This window comes from Podarcis filfolensis, assembly GCF_964270895.1.
Source record: "Podarcis filfolensis genome assembly, chromosome: 10".
NCBI lineage: Eukaryota > Metazoa > Chordata > Lepidosauria > Squamata > Lacertidae > Podarcis > Podarcis filfolensis.
In genome coordinates, this window is record NC_139612.1 from 5,241,840 (window position 1) to 5,269,341 (window position 27,502).

The 27,502-nt window shown below is 40.7% G+C and overlaps 1 protein-coding gene across 20 annotated transcripts in view; it reads left to right on the forward strand.

Annotated features, from left to right (window-relative positions):
* MAGI2 (membrane associated guanylate kinase, WW and PDZ domain containing 2) overlaps window positions 1-27,502 on the forward strand; it is a 593,450-nt gene that overhangs the window by 108,708 nt on the left and 457,240 nt on the right. For all 20 annotated transcript variants that reach the window (XM_083574937.1, XM_083574923.1, XM_083574920.1 and 17 more), the window contains one exon: window positions 21,362-21,478. In XM_083574937.1, the coding sequence (XP_083431063.1) occupies window positions 21,362-21,478 (117 nt within the window). The remainder of the gene's footprint in view (window positions 1-21,361; window positions 21,479-27,502) is intronic.

Consider the following 27,502-nt stretch of genomic DNA (forward strand, 5'->3'; position numbering starts at 1 on the left):
CAACTTCAGGTCAGAGCACAATCACAACCTGTTGTGATTGTTCAGGCATTTGGAAAGCAAAAGTTCACTAAACTAATGTTAGTTTTTAAAATGTAATGAAATTAAGCCAGTTAATCTCCCTCACATTTTTTATTTAGCATGTCAGTAGATTAAACTGCATTTATGCCTTTTAAATGAATTAGTCGACATTTTATTTATGTATTTAATCAAAATGTACAGGCTTTTGTTCAAAAGTCTCTGATGATGTAAAATATTTCTCTAAACCAGTGGATAAAGTCAACAAAATTTAAAAACAAGTAGAATAATAATAATATTGAAAATATGAATAAAATCAGCAGGACTGAAAAACAAGTATGCATAATAAAATTACATTTCTGGGTGGGCTTGCCAATCAAACATTTTTAGCAGGCACTTGAAGCAGCGCAGTGAAGATGCCTTCCTGATCTTAAAAGGGAGGGAGTTACAGAGCATTGGTGGTGCCATACTAAAAGATTGAATCCCCACATATGGAACTTACAATGCAATCATATGCATGTCCACGCAATGGGAATTACTCCAAAGTAAGTTTGTATAAGATTGCAGCTTTAGGGTATATTTTATTTAAGCAGATTCATGGGGTGGCAGCAGGGACAGGGGTTCAAAAATGGCCATGGGGGGCGGATTGTACCAGAACATTTTCTGACTCAATATTCCATATTGGAATATTAATCCCCTTCTTCTCTTCAGGCTGTGAGACTTGTAGCTGTCTTCTCACAGCAGTGTTCTCCAAACTTACGGTGTCTGCTTTTTGTTGTTTAAAGTTAGAGGCACACCACTCATTTTTATGGTGTATGTCAGGGCCGGTCCATGATGTTTTGCTGGCAGTGGCAAGCATGCAAGCAAGCAGCAGAGGAGACAGGTAGGTGCACAGTGCCAGCAGTTGGGGGTGATTACTGCTGTCTCCTCCCAGCTGCTCCGAGCCTACCACCCTGACGCTACTGCTTCACCCCACTTCGTGGGTGGAACGGCTCTGGTAGATGTATATATTTTCTCAATTGTTTCTCAGAACAGTTAACAGTCATGGTAGAATAGCCTGGCTAATATTGTCTGCAAACATCTTGATCTCTGTGTTTCCCATCACTTTGCAAGATGATTGTGATGCTTTTCAGATTTGCTCATACTGTATGTTTCAGGGAATTACAGGACATCCCCATTTCCTTCCATGGGATTATGTTATGGGCAGTATATTGTCAGAGAGAAGAGAATAATGTTGCATGGTGTCTCTCCACCCCAGTGGGCACGGACAGTGGGAAACATCCAACGTGGTGGCTTAACTTTTCATCTGTTCTCATGGCATATCTTGAACCAGTACTTTACGTCATTGTTATGTGACTAATCTTGTGGGGGTGGGGGTGGACAAGTACATAACTGCATGTAGAACTCTTATGAAGGTACACTGCTGAGCAGAAAAAGGCGCAAGCATGCAGCAGAGATACAATGCTTTGAAAATAGTAATGTCTTTCAAGGTTATTCATGACTGTATTTAAATTTTCATTGTGCTGTGTGACAATTCTTAGACATGAGGGACTGTGCTAGGAAGGCAAACTGACATAGACAGGATTTTTAAATAAAAGTAGCAGTTGTTTTATGTTTTGCAAGTGTTTCTCAGTTTTTAACTGCTTACTACTTGCATCATTTAAACAGTTTACAGCAGCAAATGTTACAATCACCAAAAAACATAGTCTTGTTCACACTATGTATTCAGCCTTTGTATTAGTAGGTGATGCCCCCACCCCTAAATTGCCCCCCTATGGATTACAACTCCCATAATCTCTGGCCCACTGGCCAGGTGATGGACAGCTGATGGAACTTGTAGTTGAACAATATCTGAAGGTCACCGTATTGACTTATTGAGCACTCCAGTAAAGCAATGGAACAGATACACTGATCTTATATAGAAAGTTAGTGCAACAAGACATTTTTTAGAATCTTAAGAGTTGGAAATGACACCGCATCTAGTCCAACTCCCTGCAATGCATCTATCTATCTACCTAATTACAGCTATTTATATTCAACCTTTGAGGATACAAATCCTTCTAAAGCAGTTTCCAAGAAACACTAAACTACCATACTTTTCCATCTATTAGACGCTCCCATATAGAAGACTCCCCCCTATTTTGGGGGACTCAATTTTAAGAAAATGAGAGGAAATGGCCCAAAGTTGTTGAGCCTCTCCCCCCCCCCCACAGCTGCAGGCAGGAAACACTCCCTAGATTGTTTCCCATGCACAACAGCATCAAGGGAAGTTGTGCTCCAGCCAGCCAGCCGGTTGTGTGCAGCATGTGTGGGGAAGCTGTCCGCCGCCAGCCAGTGCCCCCCAGATCGCTCCCCGCATGCAGCAGCATCTCCCCCCATACCACTATCTGTGTATTGGGCGACCCCAGTTTTTTGACATGATTTTGTGTCAAAAAACCTTGTCCAATACATGGAAAAATACGGTATATTTTTAAAACAAGCAAACAATTAATGATGATGGAATTCAGTTGCAATGAAGATGATGCCATTGTAGACTTTGGTTGTTTCCACACTAAAGGCCTTTAGTATTACTGAGATATTGCTTTGCTGTAAACTGGAAAATAGAATCGTTTTGAGGTTCCACTCAATATAGCACTACGTTATCTAGCAGTCTTCTTGTCCATGGGCAAGAATCTTCCATAATGTTAACCTGGGAATCTGTTGTCCTTTCCAATATTAATCAAACACTTCTTGTAGCTTTAGCCTGTTTCTCTAATGTTGAAGATTCATGGTACATTGCTCCTTAATTACCCTGTGTATAGCTTCTCTGAATGTCACAAGTGCTGCGGTGCTATCAGGTTTGGACTTGGGTTGGTAGGCTCTGACACAGGAGAAGGAAGATGAGTGGAGGGTGAATGGTGAAGGGGGATCTCGCCTTTCCACCCCTGCTTTGGCCACTTTGGAAAGGGGATCTCAGGGATGCTGGCTCTCCACTTCTGACCTTCCTGTGGAACAGAGCACCTCTGTGGAAACGGAACAGGAGACAGCTATGACTGAACAAACACTGGAACAGGAGGGTACAGCCTAAAACCAGGTACTGGCTTCTCAGATGGGAGTAGACCGATTCCAAAGGATGGTACACTTGCAACCCCAGTATTCACAAGACAGTCTTGCAAATGACCATGCCCTGCCTTGTCTCTAAAAGCTGGTGGGAGGGTAGGAAACTTGTTGGGACATCTTCATTGCATCTGTTGAGTTCTGAACTTCTTACACTGCTCCATAACTCCTATATTATGACTCCTGAGCACTGTGTCTGCTACCCAGCCTGTACCGTTGTTGTTGTTGTTGTTTAGTCATTTAGTCGTGTCCGACTCTTCGTGACCCCATGGACCAGAGCACGCCAGGCACTTCTGTCCTCCACTGCCTCCCGCAGTTTGATCAAACTCATGCTGGTAGCTTCAAGAACACCATCCAACCATCTCATCCTCTGTCGTCCCCTTCTCCTTGTGCCCTCCATCTTTCCCAACATCAGGGTCTTTTCCAGGGAGTCTTCTCTTCTCATGAGGTGGCCAAAGTATTGGAGCCTCAGCTTCACGATCTGTCCTTCCAGTGAGCACTCAGGGCAGATTTCCTTAAGAATGGATAGGTTTGATCTTCTTGCAGTCCATGGGACTCTCAAGAGTCACCTCCAGCACCATAATTCAAAAGCATCAATTCTTCGGCGATCAGCCTTCTTTATGGTCCAGCTCTCACTTCCATACATCACTACTGGGAAAACCATAGCTTTAACTATACGGACCTTTGTTGGCAAGGTGATGTCTCTACTTTTTAAGATGCTGTCTAGGTTTGTCATTGCTTTTCTCCCAAGAAGCAGGCGTCTTTTAATTTCGTGACTGCCTGTACCGTTAGTTGCCTGGATAAAGACGCCTTTCTTGCTTACAAGTAGGAACCTTTGTCTATGTTTTGAGCAGAAACCAGGGTGCTTAACTCTGTTATTGGCAGCTTTTGTTTCCCTGGGGAAGAGTTTAAATTATTTTGTTTTGCTACATAAAAATGAAAAGACTTTTGGGGGGAGAAGAAATCAGTAATTAAAGCCGACTCCCTCTTCAGGGGAAGACAATAAGAAGCAATTCAGAGAGGCTATTTAAGGGGCAAGCTGGTAGAAACCTTCCTTTTCAGAAAGACATTTAGGCTGCAAATTGCTATCTTACTGAATGGTTTATAATTGTCTCTGGCTTCTGAACAATTTTACTGTTGTATTGTGTTACTTTTTAAGCGGTTTATTGTTATGGGTTTACTCAGCGCAGTCTTTTGCATATGTGCCGCCGTGGTGCAAAGATCCACCCAGCGCCCCCAAATTTAGTTTAGCCCCCAAATTAACTTTTATTATGCTTACGTCAGACACCACACTTACACCTTATCTCTTGTTTACAAAAGAAGGGAGGAAAAAGAAACAAAACTTTTTAATTTGCTCATTTATTTACAATACACTTATACTTAAGTATACAACACAACCACACTTAAACTTATAAATATTGTTTAGGCACCTACTTAGGAGAAACATCAGTTATGTCAAAGGTGACGGTGACCCCGCTGCCGTATAGCAGCTCAATACAATACATAACATAATATTTTGATGTAAGAGTTCATTTCACGTGCACGGTGCCTTTGAGAATGACAAATGCTGTCGTTGAGTCAAGTGCTGCCATTGTGAATGACAAGTGCCGCCACTGGTGGGGCACGTCTTGGGTAAATGAGCGCACAAAGTCAAAAGTCCTTTAGTGAAACAGTAGGTATACATTTCGGTAATACCTAGGTATATATGTATTTTGTTTTTCTAGCTTGATCAAAATTATTTATTATTTCATAACAGGTAGATAGTTAAGAGCTTAGGCAGCTTCAACAGTGGGCAGCGGGCGCCCCCCAGAATTCAGCCCTGGGTTTACTGCTATATAGTAGTCAGTCATCAACTTTATTTTACTAGTCAATGGCCTTGACAGCTTTCAGATATGCATTCAAGATTTCAAGATTTCCGCTCCAGTTTACAGTATAGTAAAAAAACTAAAATAAAACATTAACTTTTTTTTAAAAAAAACCCACAGCTTCCAGTACAATAAAATTCCAGATTAAACTAAAGAGATGGAAGCAGAGCCTGTGCCTCATGCTGTGGGGCGTGATGGGGAGACGGGACGAAATGAAGAAAATCTTCCCCACTAGTCTGTTCTCCTGACCTAGGTATGGACCTTCCCCTACAGCTCCCTGCTACCCCAGGACTCACAACAATATATTCTATTGTATTAATACACTGTTCACCACTTTGGGGACTTTTGAACCAAAAAGCCACAGCATACCTAATGGTCTGTTTGCTAATAATTTGTCGCACTTGTTTGGTGTACAGAGAACTTCATGATTCTTCTGTTCATCGCAGATGCTGCATTGAATTCTTTCCTCTCTTGATTTTCTAAATCACTCCAGGCTTGAATACAAACTGAAGGGGTTAGACTATGACTCCCAAATAAATTTAAGAAAGCAAAGCTATCATAAAAAGGTGGTTTCCACCCCTTTCTTTTAAGGTTTGCAGCTATAAAGCTTCCGTTTAACAGTGTATTTGTCTTCTGTGTCAAGAACAAGGCAATTTTTCATGATCTCATTCTCTTTTTCTTTCTGAAGTCTTCAGCTTGTTGAGTTCAGCAAGAGCTTAAAAACTGACATTAGTGGTATAAAGCTTGAAGGAGCCAATTGATTTGTAAGCCCAAAGAGCCAAAGGCAAAGTTCTTGACAACATACAACTGCTGAGCCACAGGGTTCTGCTTCTGAAATACTGTCACAGATCATTTCCATTTGCATTGCAAAATGTATAGCAGTAATGCAGATCTTAACAAGCGCTTTGCTTAAAATCCCTACAGCACAAATATATTAAGATTCTTTATAGTTCTTTGGAGAAGCATTATTCAAGAACAGTGTCCTAATGGGAATTAATCACAAACTGTACCCAGACAGAAATATATTTGTCAGTTAAAAGACTGAGCGAGTGTGGTATATGAAACAAAGAGCAGTTGCCAAGTATGCATAGTGATGTGGCTGCCCATTTAAGAATCAGAACGAAAACTGGATCTCATTTGATTGTACAGGTTTTTATAACCTGCTATACCTCCATTGAAGGGATATGGGTGGCACTATGGGTTAAACCACAAAGCCTAGGGCTTGCCGACCAGAAGGTTGGCAGTTCGAATCCCTGCAACAGGATGAGCTCCCGTTGCTCTGTCCCTGCTCCTGCCAACCTAGCAGTTTGAAAGCATGTCAAAGTGCAAGTAGATAACTAGGTACCACTCCGGCGGGAAGGTAAATGGCATTTCCATGCGCTGCTCTGGTTCGCCAGAAGCAGCTTAGTCATGCTGGTCACATGACCCGGAAGCTGTACGCCGGCTCCCTCGGCCAATAAAGCGAGATGAGCGCTGCAATCCCAGAGTCGTCCACGACTGGACCTAATGGTCAGGGGTCCCTTTACCTTTATACCTCCATTGAACTCACATTTTACCTTCAAAACAACCCAGCAGGACAGGCTGAGCCAGAGTAACTTCCACTAGGCTTTTCCCAGTGAAATTCATAGTTGAGCAGGGGTTCGAATCCATGGCCAGGCCCCAACATTCTCAATCCAGTACTACCTTGGGTTTCTAAAGGCTGATTCATGGTGAAAAAGCTGGTTATCTGTGGGTCTATCTCATGCAACTTCAGGAGCATATGCGAGAAGGAGTGAGGTTGGCAGAACCAATTATATACTTCTGTCCAGGGGAGAAAAGAATCTAGCATGGAAAGGAACTGCATAAATTGGCCTGACCAACATGGTTCCTTCAAGCACACGTTGCTACAACAGTGTGAAATTGCACCAGCATAGTTTTGCACCACTACTTTCACTTTAGATTACTATCTAGGCTTTATCTTGACATGCAGAGATGTCTACAGCACAGGGGGGGAGGGCAGGGGGAACTGGAGAAAAAGAGAATGAAAATATATGGAGATAAGTACCTTCACTTGCCAAGATTACGTACAAATTGTTTTATTACTAAGGGGATGAAAAAGCTCTCACAAGTCTAAATTGCAATTAGAAACAATTTAGTTTCCTGCAGCTCTCCCATGAAAGCTTTAAAATAAAAGGTAAATAGGTACAGAAGAGTAAAGTGTTATCTGTAGCATAAGCAGTTTAGGTACAGATTTGTACATGAATAAGTCAATAAGTGAGAGAGGCTGTTGAAAGATTCATCAATCTTTAAATGTGAGATTGTTCATTTTGTACTCTACTGAAGATTATCTAGTGATTTTCATGTACTAAATCTGGAAAAGTGCCATACTGGGTGGTTTCTTTTTTCTAAACCCTGTGAATACAAAGCTAAAAACTGCAGCCAAAACACTGACACATTACAAAGTTATTTATTAAATTGGAAGCTTATATCCCTCTACCTGTCTGGGATAATGGAAAAGATTAGTGGTGCATGATGTAATTGTATGTTTTCTTTAATGGTATATCTAGCAAGTGTGGGCTCAACAGTAAATATCTGCAGACAGGAGGCTGACCTAAGTAATGAAATTTGTTTCCCCGGAGATTGAGCACGGCTGTTGTATCAATACAATTCAGGTTAAGAACTTAATTCGTTCCGGAGGTCCGTTTTTAACCTGAAACGGTTCTTAACCTGAAGCACCACTTTAGCTAATGGGGCCTCCGGCTGCCGCTGCACTGCCGCTGCACGATTTCTGTTCTCATCCTGAAGCAAAGTTCTTAACCCAAGGTAATATTTCTGGGTTAGCGAAGTCTGTAACCTGAAGCGAATGTAACCTGAAGCGTATGTAACCCGAGGTACCACTGTATTAGATTTAACTGTGCTTTACTGAAGCAAGCCAACCTCTGGCTATTATTAGTCACAGTTTAGGGTTTCAACATCATGCTAAACTCTGGTTAGTCAGTTCTTGAAGTGAAAGCTTCTGATTTGCTTCTTGCTGTTCTGCTGGAGAAGGAGACAAGAGGGGGAGTCCATAACCCTGATGCTCTCCTTGGCTAACTCCTATATCGGTACGCCATAGTTTATCATTCCATAGATACACAATCTCTTGTTGTGATATGGTTGAACGTCCATATTGGCGTGATTTGTTCTTTCATGTCAGAATGTATCAGAGTTCTTTCTCAAAGAGGGGGCACAGTTTGTTCCAGCATAAGTAACAAAACAAAATCCTTTGTAGTGTGTACATTTAAAGCTGTCTCGTGGAATCTGTTCTTCTGTTGCTCTTGGCCACATGAACTTTCCTGTTGTCAGTAAAACCTAGAAAACATGGCACTGAGATTCTGGTTCTGCCACAAGTGAGTGCTCATTTCTCATGAGACAATAGTCACAAGTGAAATTTGAGGTCTTCAAATTAGTGTTGTGCTTTTTAAGAATAGTCGTGTCCAACAGCCTTGCATGGCGAGTGGTATGAAAGGCCGTTCTTGGAGTGACTAGAGGGTCACCAGGGAAACAGCCTTTTTGAAACCTTCATGCTTATTTAGCCTTGAATCCACATTGGGACCCAAAGTGCAGAATACAGAAAGCTCTCTTGTGCGGTTTTCCAGTAATTCCGTTGCTTGTACATACATAGTTTTCCTTGGCTGGGGCTGCTGTTATTATTCAATAAAGAGAGGCAGCATAATCAACAGAATTTTCAACTGGGAAATATTTAAAGGTCTCTTTTCAGTAATTAACTTACTACTACAAGCTTTGAGCAACAACAAACCATAATTCATTACTTATAGCCTTCATTTTTTAAAAAGAAACTAAAAACCATGAATGTAAAAAATGTGACCGTGATTTAGATTTTTTTTAATCATTGGAAGCTTAAATTATATGTATTTTCTTAGGTTGCTGGATATACTTCTAAATGTATGTCCTAAATTACTAGTAATTTTGTTATAGATCATGGATGTGATCCAGCAGTTCAGCCCCTTCCTAGCAAACCAAGGTTTCATTTTTGTTTTTCAGTGTCCAGTTTTCATTGCATTTTGCAAATAACATCACTCCCATTTGTTCCATTTTGGATGCCAGAGTTTTGGCAGAGTCAGAGATGTATGGAGTCAGGACACCATCTGGTCATGTTGTTTAGGGTATTTTTCATTATGTGCAACTTGAGGATGTGAACAAACGGCTTTATGCTTTGGAGCCTATCACTTGCTCTCTTGATACTTGTTCTTCCTTTCTTGTGAAATTCAGGTTGATTGGACTTCCTATATGGATCCTGAAAGTGAGTGATGTTTCATTGAGGGAAGGAGTCATCCCTATTGCCTTGAAAAAGGGCAAATTTTAATCCTATGGTTCTGAGAAAATATGGTCCAGTATAAATTTGTGTTTTTCCTTAATAAGGGTAATGGCATCTTAATATAGGGTAGTTTTGCGAGAAGCTAATTATTTAATTTTCAATATGATTTCTGGCCTGGTTATAAGATGGGTACAGCCTTGGTTGTCTTGGAGGATTGCTTATGCCATGGAATGGAAAGTGGGAGTGTGACTCTGTTAGTTCTCCTGGACTTCTCAGCAACTTTTAATATCATAAGTCATGATATCTGTCTGGGTGGGGCTTGATTGGCACAGCTTAGTGGTGACTTCAGTCCTTTCTGACAGGACAGACTCAGTCAGTGGTGCTGCAGGACCTGCTCCTTCTCATAGCCTTTGGCTTATGGGGTGCTTCAGGGCAGCATCCTATATCCCCCCATTTTTTACTATCTGTTTAGGATTTTGTTGTCCCACCTTTTGTCATTCTTAATCCCAGAGTGGGTTGTATGAGACCACTGGGGAAAGTCATCCAAAGGTTTGGGTTGCTTTGCCATCTGTATGTGTATGACCCTTAATTCTACCTCACATGTTGATCTGATAATCCTAGGGAGGCTGGCCTATAGCACTCTTGAACTAGAGGAAGTTTTGATATGAGTGACCAAACTTTAAATTAATCCAGACAATATGGAGGTACTATGGGAGGGAAGGCAGTCTGCTCTGGATAGCAGGGTTCAACTAGTTCTGAATGGGGTTGCACTCCTTCTGAAAGCTCAAATGAGCAGTTCACATGTCCTCCTCCACTTGACACTGGTGGGGAACCTCTGAATGCAGGCATAATTAAGCCCGTTATGGGTCCCAGTTTGGCCTGTGAAGTCATTTCCCCCAAACTACATTCACCTTCCCCACAAACCTTACAAATGAGGGGCAGGGAGAAACATGACTGCCAGTGCACAGTTGGGAGACTTAATATGCACTCCCAGTTGTGCATTAAAAATGGTTGCTTGCTGTTGCCGCCAATCAGCTGATCAGGAATGAGAGCAAGCTGGGAACTTCATTAACAACTCTGTAGTTCAGCAAATTTCGGCAGAAAGTGAAGCTTGAAGCCAGCACCGGTCAGCTGATAGGCGCTGAATCCAAGCTCCTTGGCATTGGCTTCTTACTCATTGAAAAGGCATTCCACAGAAAAGGCTCACCACAATGAGCATTGGCTGTGAGCCACTCTTCTCACTTATGGCAGCTACTTCTCGTCTCTCACCTGGAGTTTCACCTTGAACAAGCGAGGCCTTGCTGCCACTAACTTCTAGAACCAGATTCTAAAAGCTGAAAGCAAGCCCTGTAGCTCTCAAAACTCTTGAGCAGGCACTAAGAAAATACCTGGAAGAGCATCAGAAGCAGTAAGTGTATGCTGATACCTAGTACAGGAGGGGCCACACCATCCCAGGGCAGGAGAACAACTGGCCAGGGTCTGGTCTTGCCTGCAGGAGGCACAAATGGCTGACTTGCTCTCTCTGTTGAACCAAAGCTGTGATTGGGGGGAGCAAGTTCTCTTGGGGTACTAATGATGTGAGCTCTTCCATCTTATGCTTAGCCAGTACCCGTGTAAATAAAAACATATATCACAAAGACACCAGAGTCCCCAGTGGCCTTCATTACAGGGAAACTAAAATTGAGGTTTCTGCAGGCACTATTCAAGTCTCTTACTGTTTGGAGATTGGAGTCTGTATAGCAGAACATTCTGCTTACATCAGCTGCATTGTTACTATTATCACTTGACTAGTAAGTTGCTCATACATAATATTTATTACTTAGGATTTTTCTGTGTCTGGCTCAGTTCAGGCTTAATAAGAAGCCCTGGATTGCTACTATATGTCTAAGCTCCTGCAGCCTTGGCATTCTCATGGTCCTCCCTTCTGCCTCCTCCTCTTTTGCTTCCAATTCTTTTAAAAGCCACAGCTTCCTGTGATACCCAAATTTGTGGAACTATGAATTATTTGAACCATGAGATCAAGCTAGAATCGAATCCTAGTTTCAGATTCTAGCTTGTTCTGAAATCACAGTATAAACAAGCCAAAGTTTTCAGGGTTAGGGCATCATGGGGTATTAAAATCAGAAACCTCTGTTTCTGATCGCCTTCCCTGGCATGTGGAGGAGGAGGAGGAGGAGGAGGAGGAGGAGGAGGAGGAAGGGGACAGGGGAGGGAGAGTGCATTACTCCGATTCTTACCACAGCTCATTCATGTAATAAGAAACCATGGTTTCTCATTATGTGTGAACTGGGCCTATAAATTTACTAATCACCATTTTCTAATAAAGAGTTCAAACATAAAAGGGGAAAAAACTTAAGGCCGTGTGAGCCAAAAGTTATTTGGAAATTATATTTGGCTTTCAATTTGTGGGGAGAATAATCTTTCTTTGTAATACTCAGGTTCCCTCAAATCTCCAGTCAATTATTAAAGTGGCATTCCACACAATGCAATTATTTCTACAACATCACAAGAGAAAAGCTGTATATTTGTTGTGATGACACAATTAATTGTATCTTTTAGGCCTGTATGTCTTTCTCGTTGGAGTAAAAATCCATTCTTGGAACTGTGCCAGAGAGATTTGTAGGCTTGAGTTGAAAATGCATTATAAAAAGAACACTTATTTTCCTCTAGATGGTACAGCTACTGTTTAGCTGAAGATTTAACTATTTCTACATTCTCATTAATTTCTCCCCACCTCCTTTTCTTTTTCCACCCTCCTCAAAATGTTATTTCCATCTTGCAAAAAATTATATTCCATAAATTATAGACAGAAATAATGTAATCTAATGTGTATACTCTCAAAGAGGCAGATGCAAAATCACAGGCTAGAGATTAGGTTTTTACAGAGCCTTCCGAAGGTGCTGCAGGTTAAAAAGAGAGAGAGCAAGAATTGAGAATATTGTAAAGGAAAAATGTTTTAAACCTTAAAAAGTGCTACAAGAAAGATGAAGCACTTGTTCAGCTTATACAGCATTGCTAGAAAAGAACGGATTTACATCAAAGGGTAACTTAATTATGCCTGACCTAAGGGATTGTTGCCATGTTACTCTTCCAATTATGGTTGGCTGCAACATGGTATACCCCCCCCCCCCCAGTGCTTACATTTTGGGGAAAATCACATTTCTGCTGTGAACAAAGTAACATTAAAATGTGATTGAGAAATCATGATGGCGCTCTTTTTGGTGGGGAGGAGGGGGGAGTTAGAACAGCACCTTATTAGATAAATAAAAAAAGTGTGCAAATTAATAAAATGCCTCAGAGCCCTCCGTGTTTGTGCAGACAAGAGCTGTTCTGGTGATGGGTTCTGCTCCTCTGGTTCCTGTGTCCTGACCCCCATCCCCTCAATGTCCCCTGTCAATACTTTCCATCCCCCAACCTCTCCTTCTCCATCCCATCTCGCTCCAATCGTGGCTACAGGATCCTAGTAAACGGTATACTTCAGAGGTACTTAGGTCCCATGCAAAGAAGGTGGGAACACTTCTGTATATTGATTAAAAGTTTTGATTCTGAAGATAGCGACTGGTAGACGAAAATCAAATATGAAATACATGTGTGAACAAAAACCGAAATATTTAGTACCTACTTGTTTGTTCTTTTTATGCATCCATTTCATTGATACAGTGGCAATGTGGGGTATATTTCCTTTACTAGAGGAACATGTTCTTCCTTCAAGATAGCTTGAAAATACGTGACAGAAACCAAAGAGCAATACTGCTGTTGCTTTTTTTTAAGAATAAGAAGTAGCAGCAAAGCCATTCTCAATGTACTTTATGTGTGATATTAATACAACTTGCCCTTTTACATTATATCTTTTAATCAGGAGCACACATGAAAAAAGACAAATATAGTTTCAATTAAACTTTGGCAGTTGATCAAAACAATGTTCTGTAAATTTATTCCTTCTTTCAACAAGCTTCATTTTTGCAACTTTTATTTCTTAGAACAGTAGGATAAAAGTGAGTGAGTCAAACTAGGGTATGTTGTTGGTACAGCAAAATATCCATGGATTAGGGAAGGGCCACCTGTGGTTTAAGTTATTTGGTGCTTCACATACTCTGAAAGACTAGTTTTTGGCTGTTATTTCAGGCCCAATCAAAGCTGGTTTGGCGCTAATCCAGAGGCAACACAATGTCTGGAGGTTTGCTGAGCAGCTGCTACTGCTGCAGTAATTACATACTTCTATGGAACAATGCTTCTTCATTGTGTACCATAAAGGAGACAATCTAAATAGGTCTGTTAAAACTGCACTGGCCATTTCTACAGCTCAGGTGCCAGCCTTTGCCTTTTCTTTGTGCACCTACATCCAATATACAATTATATCTTGTTAATTGAATGTTTAAACCACCTGGCTTTCACTCCAGCAATTTCAACATAGGTGTCTTTAATCCATGCATAAACAAAATTTCTAACAGCTTTCTGTATATATAATTTTTTTCCTTGCTGAACAGCTATAATTGTCCCAACTACATCTTTTAAGATAATAACCCTGGTTGTTTATTTTGTAGCTGACATTTGTTTCTGCCACATATACAATTGGATTATCTAGCTTTATACATCTAGGTTGTGCAAAGCTCAGATAAAAACAGCCATAAATTTTGAAGGTCAAATCATGGTGCCATCATAATGCTAGCTTGAAATGTTGTTTGCTTTGTAAACATGTTTTTCAGAGTCTTTGGGGTCAGTATTGATGGCTCTTTCATTCTTGTTTGGGGTTACCAACAGGTTCTACAGCAAATTATTGCAAAAGCAATAGTTATTGATAGTGAAAAGCTTCATGGGTTGATATCTGCAAATGCAATATGATCCAAAAGAGCAAACCGGGTCATTTTTCCTTTGTCAGTTGGAAATATCACTCAAATTTCTGCTCTGAAAGTTTTTGGAAGGCTTTGCTCAAATCTTTGATGGAAAACCCAGGTGCAACAGTGACTTTAAACATTTATTGACAATATTATCACTGTACCATATGTTACAGGACATGGTTTTTAATGCACAGAGATAGAAAAGAAAACGTGTTACTATTAATTCAACAGCCTCCCAATATTTTTATTGTCCCTTGATGATTCTCACTAGTGTGCTATTTAAATTAAGTAGCAACAACTGTTGAAAATGTCATAAATGCATAATGAAATGCTTAAGAATATTTATGATCTCTACTGTGAATTAATTTTTAGACAAGTAGAGTGTGGTGCCATATGTCCTAAGGGGTAAACTGAATCCCAGATCATTTCTGTTTTCTCCTGTTGCTGGGTTTCTATGGACAGAGAATGGAGAGCCAGCATAGAGTAGTGATTAGTGTGTTAGAATTGGATTGGGAAGACCTTGATTCATGATCAGCTCACATGATGTCTCAGAACTGCAGCCAGGACCTGTGGCAAACCACAAAATGGCACCCACCCACCCACCCCATGAAAGAAGGGATCCACATCAGGAACAAGGGGGTGAGGATAAAGATCTATATTGGGAACAAGGGTGGAATAAAGATCTACAGCAGGAAGGGTGGGAGACCAGCAGCACCTATACTGTATGCCAAGAGGTTGCTGTAGACACAGCAGATCTGGCCTCCAAGGAACACACCACAACTGTTGCTTCCATAGCAGCAGCAGGCGATACATTCCTTGGAGGCCAGATCTGCTGCCCTAGGCAGTTGCCTCACCTTGCCAGCTGGGTAGGCTGGCCCTGGTTGCTACCATAATCTCTTGGCAGTGGAGTCAGTTATTTGCTGAGAGGGACACATTGGCAAAGCTAATCCATTGTTCCTGCTGGCAAGTCCACACAGCCCTGACCTCACCCCTCTCCCTCCCAGTCAGCGGCACCAACTCCATTAGTGGGAGACTATTGCTGCAGCTCCACCCTTCCAGGTAAGTTCATTCTGCCTTGATCTGTATGTCCACTTGCTCTCCATAAAGCTCATGGAATTAGGCACACTCTCAGCCTAACCTTGCCTTTCATGGTTGCTATGCTGATGATAAAATGGAATGCCCTCGTAAATGCCATTGTCAACACTTGCAAAAGAAAGGTGGGATATAAATGTGAAAAATAAATACATTTTAAGCAGCAATCTTGTTTGTTCCTCTATTTTCCATCCGCAAATGCTGTAGCAGTGTTTTCCCTAGAAGCAGAGAACAGCAGTTGGCTTCGTTCCATTAGTGTGACTCTTCCAGGGCATCTTCCCTTTGCCCTTGTAAGGCCATGGGACCAAGAGCATTTATTGCTAAGAACAGGCTAATTTTAAGTACTTTGGTTTTAGTCATTTGCATTTACCAACAGGGCTAATTAGAGGAACTGTAGGAGTCTAATACAACCAGAACGTAAGTCTTTTAAAAACACAGAACAGCTGGTTCAAAACTGCTGAACTCCACAAGATTAAGTTAATACAATTTGTCTTTGCTGTGTTTTTATGACGACCAGGGTTAAAATCTACCCTTACAATGTTATATAATATTGCTTTTTTGGGTCAGCTAGTATCTGAAATGCAAATTCTGGCTATCTCTTTTTATTATGAATGTGTACATTTCTGTGCTCCACTGTAAAGATATCCTATTCTACTGGATAAAACGCTGCCTAATATTTTATTCCATAAAGTTTATCATGTGACTGCATAAGTAGTAATGGGAATATTACAACAGGAAATATTACAATAGAAAGCTATTTAAAAATTTACTATATTTTTCATTTTTACATTGATGCATGACTCAACATTGTAAAATATTAGTGCTTATTTAATTGTATTTTGACTGCACCATGTTCATTCTAGGCTAATAAGATTCATGGTGCCAAAAATGGTTTCGGTGGGCTTTCTGAAATGGTAAAAAAGCCATCTGTCTGATTGTTAGGCTGTTTTATTGTGATTTTTATAGGAGCGTTGAAACCATATATAGCAACTACCTCTTTTTTTAAAACAAAAATATTCCAGATCTATATATTCTGGCTCTACTTGTTGATTCACTTTAAAGTAACGTTATTCTGTTACGAGGACATTGCCTAAACATCATTAAGAGTGGGGGTGACTGTGATTACTACAACATCATACTTCCCAATATATTTTACAAATGCTCCCTTCTATATGAATAAAGGATGTAATCCTATACCTTACTTACATGGGAGTAAGTCTCATTGAATTGAACACGAGTTACTACTGAGTTGGCATGAACAGGATTGGTCACACATAGTAAATGTGGGCAAGTTTACCCATTTCTTACATACTTGCTAACTAGGAGCTGCTGCCTACACTCGCATTGCATGCCAACTCTGCCTGCCTGCCACCCACCAACCAGCCCCCCACTGCCCCCCACTCTTCCTTTATACCTGGCCAACCTTTTACACCTTGCCCAAACCCATCATCCCCTCAGTGAACTCCCAACCTCCTCCCCATTCCCTCACAGTTGGCCCAACCCCCCCTCCCCTTCCAGTTTACTGCACAGAAATCCTCCCCTCTGATAAATAGTACTGAATAAACTATAGTTTATTGACCCAAATTAATGTTAGTGAATATTTTTGATAATACCATTAAAAATAGATTGTCAAAAGGGTTGGTCTTATATATGAACTTGGCAGCATGAATAGTAATTGCAACTCAGTGGAAAACAGCTCAAAATCTTAGCCTGGATTCTTGGTAACCAGGGCCGTCTTTAGTAGATGTGGCGCCAGGGTGCAAATATCTGCCCAGCACCCTCAAATCACCACAGATAGTGTTGGGGTGGCTGCAGCTGTGCACTACCAGTCATCGGGGGGGGGCGCAACTCTCCCCCATGCTGCTGCGGGAAGCTTGGCAGTGAAGTTGCGCCCCTCCCAAGTCTCCTCGAGAGGAGAGTGATCCTCGCAGAGGCTTGGGAGGGAAGCTGCGTGCCCGCCAGCCTTATGGTTGGCAAGGTGCAGCTGGTGGGCGTGCAGGGAAAGGGGAGGCCGCCGGCAAAGCTGCGCAGCTCCCCCACTTTCTGGGGCGCCCCTGAGAAGCCAGTGCCCTGGTGCAACGCACCACTAAACCCTGTGGGAAAGACAGCTCTGTTGGTAACTGCTCACTCTGGAATAGAACTACCGATATATTGGAGACAAACACACTTAGAGATTTTGACAAGGACTGGAACCTCCAGACTCTTTTAATTTTATATGGCATTCCTTTATAACCTGTACAGCAGAACCATCATTTTCAGGACAAACGTCATCACAAGCCTGGTGTACACACACAAAAACAAAAACGTAATCACAATAAAATCGGCACGAAACCAGTTCTTTCATTAAAAGCAGCCAGTTCCCCAAGCTATTGGAATAAGAAAGTATTTGGCTTCCGGTGGAAGGAAACAAAGAGGGAGCCAGTCTAACTTTTCTATGGAGGGAGTTCCAAAGTCTGGGAGCAGCTACTGATGAATAGCCACATGATGAGTGTTCAAAAGACAACTGCAGAATACAAGTCAATTAACCTTGTTACCTGTTTAAAATGGTGCACGTGCATAATGAGGTCCCATTTACTTAGGCAGGTAATTTTTTTGTTTTAAAAATTTTTATTTATAATTTTATATATAACAAAAAAACACATTTCAATAATCATTCAACAATAATTCTAACATTTTAAAGCTCAACTTCCCTCCTCTTTTCACAGTTCCTTAAAGTTCTTTCCATCTTTCCCTGCATATCCCAATTGTCTCAACCTATTCTTTTAATCATCTGTTGCAAGTTTTTACAGTAGTCCTGCTAATGTCTTGATCTGTTTACAACTTGTTGTAAATATTCAGTAAACCATTTCCATTCCTCTACTAGGTGTTAGGTACCATCCATACAATATTTTCATGTAGTTTTCTGTTAAACCATAACATGCTGTAAATTTATATCTGTCTTCCACATGCCTTGGTAATTGTTTTTTGTTTTTTGAGCGATAAAGTCTGAGTAACTTGTAATGTTCATTCCTCAGTCAACTGCTGCCTACTAGCCTACTAGGGGCATCATAAACTTCCTCTGTTTTTTGGCTTCAGAGCTGTACATTTATAGGCCTATATAGTCTTATTTTGTGACAGATTTTGTTTTGGTTCACAGATAATATGGAATAAATGTTTCACCTTGCTGTTGACACTTGCAGCCCTATACAAGAAGTTGCATTTTTCATATGGTCATTATGGTTATGCATAGCTAATGTTTAAGAAAACCATGTTTTCTAAGGCACATGGTACAAGTTGCTGAGTCATAAGCAAAGTATTTTTAGAATCCCAGGGAAAATGAAATTGTTTCACTTCAAATCTCAATATATCAGAGCTCCAGGGCAAGTTGTTCATGGTTGAGATGCAATCAATTATATTCTCAAAGTAAAAGGGGAGAAAAGAAACGGAATAACATACCAAGTTCTGTTCACAGAGCAGCTATGATAAAATATGAGTAAGCAGAAGTTCACAAGCCATCCCAAATATATTTTATAAGGGCATATAATAAAAATGTTTTAAGGCTAAGTAATATATCTGCTGTGAGAATAGCAATAGAAAGAGCAATGTTTGTTTTATTACCAGCCTTGAACTGCGAAATAAAACTCAGCAATAATCCCCCATCTGGAACATCTGTGAGTTACACAAAACCCTACTTTTATAATACCCTGGGCTAAAGAAAATTATAAGCCTTGTTGTGTTTATCTCTTGCCATTTTCTCAGAAATACGAATGATTCTCTCTGGTCTTGGATCTTTTAATGAGTTACAGACTGTTTAATATCCCTGTGTGTGTGTGTGTGTGTGTGTGTGTGTCTCAGTAAAGTGTGTCTTATTACAAGCTTTGGAGAAATGGACTAAACTAGAATACACAAGAAATATTATAAAATATTATAAAATACTTTTATAACTGACCCCATATTTAAAATTTTCAAGCAGTGCAGTTTTTAGTTTGACCAAGTTTGGATTATATTGGATTTTCTTCCATTATTGTATTATCTGGGGATCGGGAAACTCTGAATTTAGCAGGGGGAAATGGCAGGTTTCAACTTGGATGAGGAGAACATCATGTGAACACTGCAAAAAGGTTTAGACCAACAATTATGAAATGTTCAGACAACTCACACTGCAGGGCAAGGGTGTGTTAAAGACACATGTGGAAATATCTGGGGACCTTATCTGAAGTGCGCAGGCAATATATATAATGAAAATGGAACTGGCTGTTCCAGTGGCCAAGTGAGAAGACGGTGGGACTCACAGAGCTTTGATAATTGCATAGAAGAGAAAATTTCAACAGGTGCAGATTTTCTTTCAAGCCACACCTGCTAAAATTCTCTTTGTGATGCAACTAGTAGGAAAACAGGATTTTAAACTTGGTGCCTGTGTGGCACATGGCATGCTTACTCATGCCCTTTTCAATGGTCAGGAAGCATGTGCATCTGTGTGCATATTCTGAGTGGTGGCAAGGAGAGGGGAGCAAGTAAGAGGTGCAGGAAGAGCTTCTAGTCTTTTCAGCCAATCAAAAGGGCAGCTAATTGCACTAATTAGCAGAACTTTTTTACTGTAGTCTTTCCCCAGAGCAAATATCACTGGAAGCATGTAATAAATTATCAATCATAGAAGACATCAGAAAGTTTAAAGTTAGGAATAGACCGGGGTTGGGGAATGGCCTAGTCTGAATACTTGTGGAGATTCATATACAGATGGAATGTACATAATGTGGCAAACATATATGATACCCAGTTTCTCCAAGGTCAAAAGATATGTTTCACATATGCTTGACAGTACTTAGTTTATTTTTTGGCTGCAATTTTGTTAATGTTGATATTGATTCATAGATTTATAATGGCTGTATTGATTTGTTAATCATATAATATGACTTTTGCTTTAATTGTGATGTGTTGCTTATTTTTTAAGTTGTTCCTTGGTTCACAGTGTTTTATAGAGTGTAATTGTTTCACTGATAGTTAATTGTTCTATATTATTTATGCTGTATTTGTGACATCATGTTATATCATGTTACTATTATTTATTGTTATCTGGGTTTGAATTCATTTGAATGAACAACAGCACAGAAATGTAATCAATCAAATCAAAACATGCCTTTGCGGATTTGGGAACGAAAGGCTTACATGCTGGTGACATACTGTAAATGAAAGAACATTTCTTCACTTTTGGCTTGCTCTGGACATAGAGAAAATATATTAAAAAATATATAGTTGCTGATGTCCAAAAAGTGTGTGGACAAAGCATGCTTGAGTCAGGTTCTTCTACTTGACTTTAGGACAGTTGTTCACTGACCCTTATCCCAAGTTCAGGCCATGCTAGGCATAACTAGCCTTGCAGTTGCAACTGTGGAGTTCACCTTCCAGCTAGCCTGAAGGAACTTGGCAGCTTCCCTGCGTACTCTTTTGCTGTCCTGCTAGGTACTGATGGTGGACTGCAGGGTATTATTAAGCAGAAATGCTTCTTAGAAACAGATTTAGAGCAGAAATATTAGTGCTGTAATCACTGTATGAAAGCGATGTATGAGCAGAAATGCCTGCTTGCTGTGCTGACCCAGTGGGTCTCTACATTTGGTTCTAGGTCATGTCATTCACCTGGGTCCCAGGTCATGACACCCCAGGTATCATCCTATTTTTGAATAATAATCCAGACTTCAAACCTGAACACCTTGACCCAGTTGGGCAAGATCAGCAAAGGAAACCTGCATTCCAATCCTGTTTGTGTGTGCAGTTCCAATTCAGTATCTGCATTTAGATGAGGATGTTCATGTGCTAATGATTACTGTTTAATTAAGCTGCTAATACATAGCCCAGCTAGAAAATTACAATAACACCAACCAGCTGTTTGGCAAATGGTGATGGGTAGCTGTATTTAGTCTCCCTGGCTCACACTTCCCTATCAGGCAGCTGACCCACACCATTTCTAGTTGTCCAACAAGGCTACATGTGCACACACATTTGAATACAGGTCCCAGTCATCTTCTTTGGGATCATGGTTATGTGTAATTTAGGATGTCAATAAAGGAAAAGGAAATAGTTTGATTCAGTTATAGGTAAAGCCAAATATTTAATTGAAAAGGAGGTAATCTCACACTTTATATTTTATTACTAATCAATATGTGTTTTGCTAACTCTACCAGGAGGCATTGTTGATAAGGATCTTCGTCGCTACCTCAATTTACGGTTCCAGAAGGGTTCAGTGGACCACGAGCTCCAGCAGATCATCAGAGACAATCTCTACCTCCGAACAGTGCCATGTGAGTCCATGTTTTGTTTTGTCATACGAAACTACTGATTCTTATGGATGCAGTGGGTAACAGCAATACTAGGTTGCAGATGGAATAATCTGAAAATTTTAGCATCCATCCAGGCTGATTATTACTGAATTTTTGCATGGAGAGTATCATGAATGAGTAATTTGCAGGCCTTTGCTGGTGTTGAAAATTCTGTTTCATTTTGTAGCTGCAGTAAAGAGAGTATTGCCTGGAGCAAGTACAGTAGCTTTATTCTATATAAACAACTAAATATGATCCTCGTATGGATTGCTGACGGAGGATCTTAATAGCTGTAATTTTTGAATGCATAGAATATCATTAGTGATAGCGTTTGAGAGCCAGAGTAAGGTCTACAAGTTTTTAAATGTTGGCAAGAAGAATGCAATTTGGGAAGTGTTGAAAATATGTATGTGGAATGATACTTTGTGCAATTGCACCAGGAACTGGTTTTTATATAATCTCAAGGGATTTTCAAAGAAAAATGTTAATGTAACTCTGAAAAAAAATGCCAGAAGTGTGAAGAAACTGGGGTAAGAGAATGAGAGACAGCCAAATTAGATGCATCTTGTAATTGTATAGTGCTTAAAAATTAAAAATGAAGGCTGGCTCTTTTGAACCAGCAATGGACATGTGTTCTCTATCAGGGTTGTGGTTTTACATTAGAGACCAATATATGATGGGATGCAATAATAGGATGGGATGCAGTAATGGGATGCATCCATTTTGAAAGCAGCAGTATCCTTTTCTTTAGTGAATTTAACCTTTTTATGTCCTAAAAGAAAGGTTCACCACAAAGCATTAAACAAGACCCTTTTATATTTCGAGGGTTGTTTGTTTGTTTTAAAACAGGAAGTGAAATATCAGACCTGGAAGTGTGCTACCTGGGTCTTGTGTATTATCAGAAAGGGTTGTCTGAATGAATAGTGCTGTTGTTTGTTGGAGGTTTGTACGCTGGCTGTCTCAGAGAAGGCATTTGGAAAAAACATTCTGACAGTAAGAGCTGTTCAGCAGTGGAACAGACTCCCACGAGATACAGTGGGTCTCCTTCCTTTGATGTTTTTAAACAGAGGTTAAATGGCCATCTGTCATGGATGCTTTAGCTGAAATTCCTGCGTTGCAGGGGGTTGGACTAGATGACCCTTGGGTCCCTTCCAGCTCTATGATTCTATGGTTTTATGTGCTGGGAATAATCCTGAGATGGATCTTCTTGTCTCTAGTCTGCTTCTGGGCTACATACTGTGGGCCAGCCTAGCCACTGTATTTCTGATTAGCTATTGGTTTCCTGACATGTGTGTCAAAAGCTATGGATGTGTAACTTTCAGCAGAGGCCATGTCCATAGTTTACTTGGCAGTGGGTGGAAGTCAGTAATAAAGAGCTACCCTCATTCTCTTTAACTTTTGTACACAAAAGCCTTGTTCATGTATTTTGTCTGCACAGGTGATCTTGCATGTAGGCGACATAGGCTGCATACACCAGCCCCACCTGCTCAGTCCCCAGGCTACCCGTATTGAGCTTTTACACATGTTCATATAAATGTAAATAAATGCCTGCACAACCAGGGATGCTGTCTTCTACTTGCATTCAAGAGAAGGTGGGTCCTAGCTCCCTTCAGACCTTCTAAATGAGGGGGGATCAGGTGCTGAGTGGGTGGGGCTTGTGTCCATGTCCCTACCACACCCACAGTTTAACCCTTTGCATGTTCAGGCAAACACTCCTAAAAATAGGAAGAGAACACACACAGAGTGTTAGTCCAAAACTATTATGTAGTCTCCAGAAGGGGATCAAATATATTACATGTTTCAGATGTGTCATACCCAGGGCTTTTTTTCAGCCGGAACTCAATGGAACTCAGTTCTGGGCCCCCTCAGGTAGGAACCATTGCCATTATAAGGCGTTCCTGGAGAGTTCCAGCACCTCATTTTCTAGAAAAAATAGCACTGGTCATATCTAGCCTTTCTTTGTTCACCAAAGTGCAATTCAATATGTGTCTATTTAGCAGTAAGCTCTAGTGCTGCATAAGATTGTAGCTTAAGGGAGCAGTCCTATACACATGCTGGTGTATAGCAAGCCAGTGCAAATTAAGCTGGTGTAAAATTACAACCAGATCCACCCAGCAGAGAGGAAAACAGGCCTTTAAAATAGTGTTTGTGTTAAGCCAATTTTGCTGGATTAATTTATGCCAGGGTTGCCAGGTTATATGACTGAGCTGAACAGGTTTAGGATGCAACCTAAGGCTTCACCTTCTGGTCCCACCCCTACCACATATGCTCCCTTTTCAGAGTTTACATTGTGTGAGCCAAGTGCCCACCACTCCCCCACAACCATCGCCCAGGAAATAGGACATATGATACTTGTATTGACCCAAGTTATGCCTCAACTTTATAGAGGACAGGTGTAAGGGTTTGGAAAGGCATTGGATATATCTGTTTGGGGTCAACCCAAGGCAAGTGACCCAATTGACACACATCAGGTAGGAACCCTTTGCTGGGTTGCCACCTATGGCCCTCTTCTCTACCTGGGCTTCTGGACATCACAAACTCCTTCCGGATCCCTTTAACGGGATACCCCCGGTAACTGGAGGGGCAGGCAGAGCCCACAACCTCCCCTCCTCCAAAGACTAAGGCTTAACCAAAGCCTTGACCATCAAAGTTGTGACGATTGCTATGAGGTAGGCAAAATCTTAGGACAGAGTTCATTAGTCCAGTGGACAAATTGCTACCCAACCCTGGGAATTTTAGTGAAGGAAACGGACCAGGTGATGGAAGCAGACTGGCTTTAAGTATCCCAGCAGCGGACCAGAGTGAAGCCTTTCACCACAGTCAGGCCTACCGCTGGGCAGAATCTCACAGCCAGCTTGCCCATGATTGGCCAATTTTGGGACAGGCTAAAATCCACTTCCCGGGCCAGCATGAGGCCAGTTTTGAAGTTGTGCCAGGCCAGGAGTCACCCTTCCTCCATGTCCTATGCCAGATCATGGCGTGCAGTGTGCACCATCACACAAAGACTCTGGATTCTGAAGGTAAGTGTCATTAGCTTAAGATCCACCAGGCTCAGCTTAGTTGAGCTTGGGTGGAGGAGGTATGCCGTCTTATCTCTGGATAATCCATGGATGTGGGAATGAGGCCTGCATAGCTCTGCTGCATTAGTAACCTCTAAGCCAGAGATCTGCTGGATTCTAATCAGATCATCCCAGTGGGTCTTCGCAACTCTTAGTCATTTGGGCTATATATTTCTTTGTTTCTTTCTTTGTGTGTTTGTACGCGCACACAGAGATACACACACCTATGAATAACATTCTACTAATCCATTTTTATATCTTTTGTTGGGAGAATGCCCAGATATTTTTTTTTTTTTATAAATATTTATTGGTATTTTCGAAAAACACACAACAAACAAAAACAAAAAATAAACAAAATAAAAACAACACAAAAAAGCATATTCGAAACTAAACAGAAAAATAGAAAAAACACATACAGTTTCTGATACTTATTTTCCTCAACCCTGTTTCTCAGACCTCCTCACACCTCCCCTTCTTGTATTCCAATTTAAATTGTCAATTCAGCAAGTCCTTAACTTATTTCTTCACCTTAACTTAAACATTTATTCTAACATACTGTTATTTTACTTTACTTCTTTTTTCCATTTCCTCCATTTATTTTTAACAGCCTTATTTTCACTTAATTTAAAAAAAAAAGAAAAAAAAAACCAATTTCACCTTATTAAAATTACACATCAATACTTATACCTCATTAATTTATTCTTAAACCTTTTTCCTAAGGTCGACCAAAATTTCCCTTCCACGGTTTACCCAATTTCCTTACCACTAACAAAATATAAAACAAACAAAGCAATGCAAATTATCCTTATGTACCCTTTGGATTCCCAACCTCCACCCACCCTTCTCCCGGTTCCAATCCCCAACCAATATCCATCAGTCTTTATATTATTTATTTAGCCTGGAGATCTCAGGTCCGAGGCCCTTATGTCTCTCTCAGTTCCTTTCTGCCGGTCTCTTTGATAGACCTTGATGTTAAGCCCCAGGTCTCGGAGGGGCTCCGGCCCAACAGAATCGGTGTTGCTTCTAGCCAACCCTCCATACTTAAAAGCAAAAGCAAAGCCTATGGGGTATTCCAACTCTTGTTTCAAATTTCTTTCAAATCCAAATGTCCCCACAGCTCCAGCTTCCACCTTCAACAAATTTATAATCCTCAGGTCTTCAGATCTCCTCAAAAGAGGATCTCTCCATTTTCCAAACTCCCAATCAAACCAGGCTTTCCGCATCCAGTTTTGTTATTGTTTTTATTGTCCTTTTTTATCATCATGTCAGGCCTCATATTGTAGCTCTCCTTTGACTCCTGCAAACCTCCATCTCCTCCTTCGTTTTCTTCAAAAAGAACATATTGCTCCATCGTGTCTACGCTTTCGGTTTCATTTATTTGTTCAGTTGAATAGGCTTCCTGTTTCAAATCCTTATCAGACTCCAAGCTGTTGTTTACTGTCCAGTGTAATAGCGATACCTCTGTAGACAAAGCATCGTACTCATCTTGTAAGTTTCCCAAGAGAACAAGTGCTCTGTCCAATTCTGCTTGGAATTTAGACACTCCAGCCATTTTTGTAATGTAGTATCCTTGTTACCCCTCTAGGGGGATTTAATTCCTTGATCTTCCTTTCAGCTCAAAAACCAAAAGTCCAGTTATTTTGTATCAACCTTATTTTCAACAAGTTATCCCGAATAAACCAGCAAAAACAGCAGAAACAATGTTCTCTTTTTCCAGCTGACAACTAGCTGACTAGCAGCTCACTTGACAGCTGTCAAAATCTTCCATGCAACAAGCTTTCTCATCGGACGTTCCCGGGTCTAGGGGGGGGGGTGTAGTTTCAGCTCCCAAAATTCTTTTTATCCTCCAGAATATCTTCTTATAATGTCCAGACCGTGAGGTCAGGATCTTTTGTTAAAAAAAGCAAGAAACAGATTCTCTCGACCTTAGCTGCCCAGTCCTTTGCTTTAAGTTGTTTACAAAGAGGGGGGGTGGACTTCCTTTTTAGCCCCTTCCCGCTCGTTCCAAATCCAAGATAAGAAATTTTTTAAAGTTCCAATCTCCGTATTACTCACGGGTTGATGTTTTAGAATCCAATCAATCTTAGAAGAAGTTGGCGCTCTCTGTCAATGGCTTGCGGCTGGGAGAATGCCCAGATAGCTGGTATGCATCGTAACATTAAATTATTAAAAATAAATCTACATTATTCTGATGTCAAACGGCACAGGGAGGTGCGTCATTTTTGTACAGCTGTGTGAAAGGCTTAACAAAACAGGAGCTGATTTGTCTGTCAATGAGAGAGACTGTGGAGAGGAAAGTGCATTAATTTTGAAGCTAGTTCCCATCATAGATGGCTTGTGAACTGAGCTGGAAAGTACTGCAGTAAAAGTAGAATGGGACAAAGAGCAATTCACAAGAAGCTGTGCTAGAAGCTGCTAGGATAGACTAGAAAGGGTGACCAAGAAGTTGTTTATACTGATAAGGATGGCTGCCAAAGCCGGGAGCATCAATCATAACAGATTTCAATTACTGTGATAGTGACGTGAATGGCAATGGCAAGATTTCGAAGTAAGAGTGCACGTTGTTGGAAATGGTGTTAAACCTTTTCTTGCTCCTCAGTTTATCACAAGCTGTGAACCAGAAGCAAATGCTCTAGAGAATCACAGGGCTTTCTTCCAAATCTTTTAAAGTATTTTTGGGCAAAACATTCTCACAGTGTTGGACTTTTAAAATGAAGGTTCTGTTTTATAGATCCTGCTGGTAAGAATGCTGGTGATAAATTTTACCTGAAATGAAGGGAAATGCAGGGTTTTGTAGAGCGGGCGAGGACAATGTGTAACATAGGCTCACATGTTCAAGACTATACTTAGACCAATAGCAACTGCTTAAATAATTGCATCCCTTGATTTTAACCACAGGTCATGTTAAACATGCTTCTCTTGTGCATTGTGTGTGAACAGTTGTAAT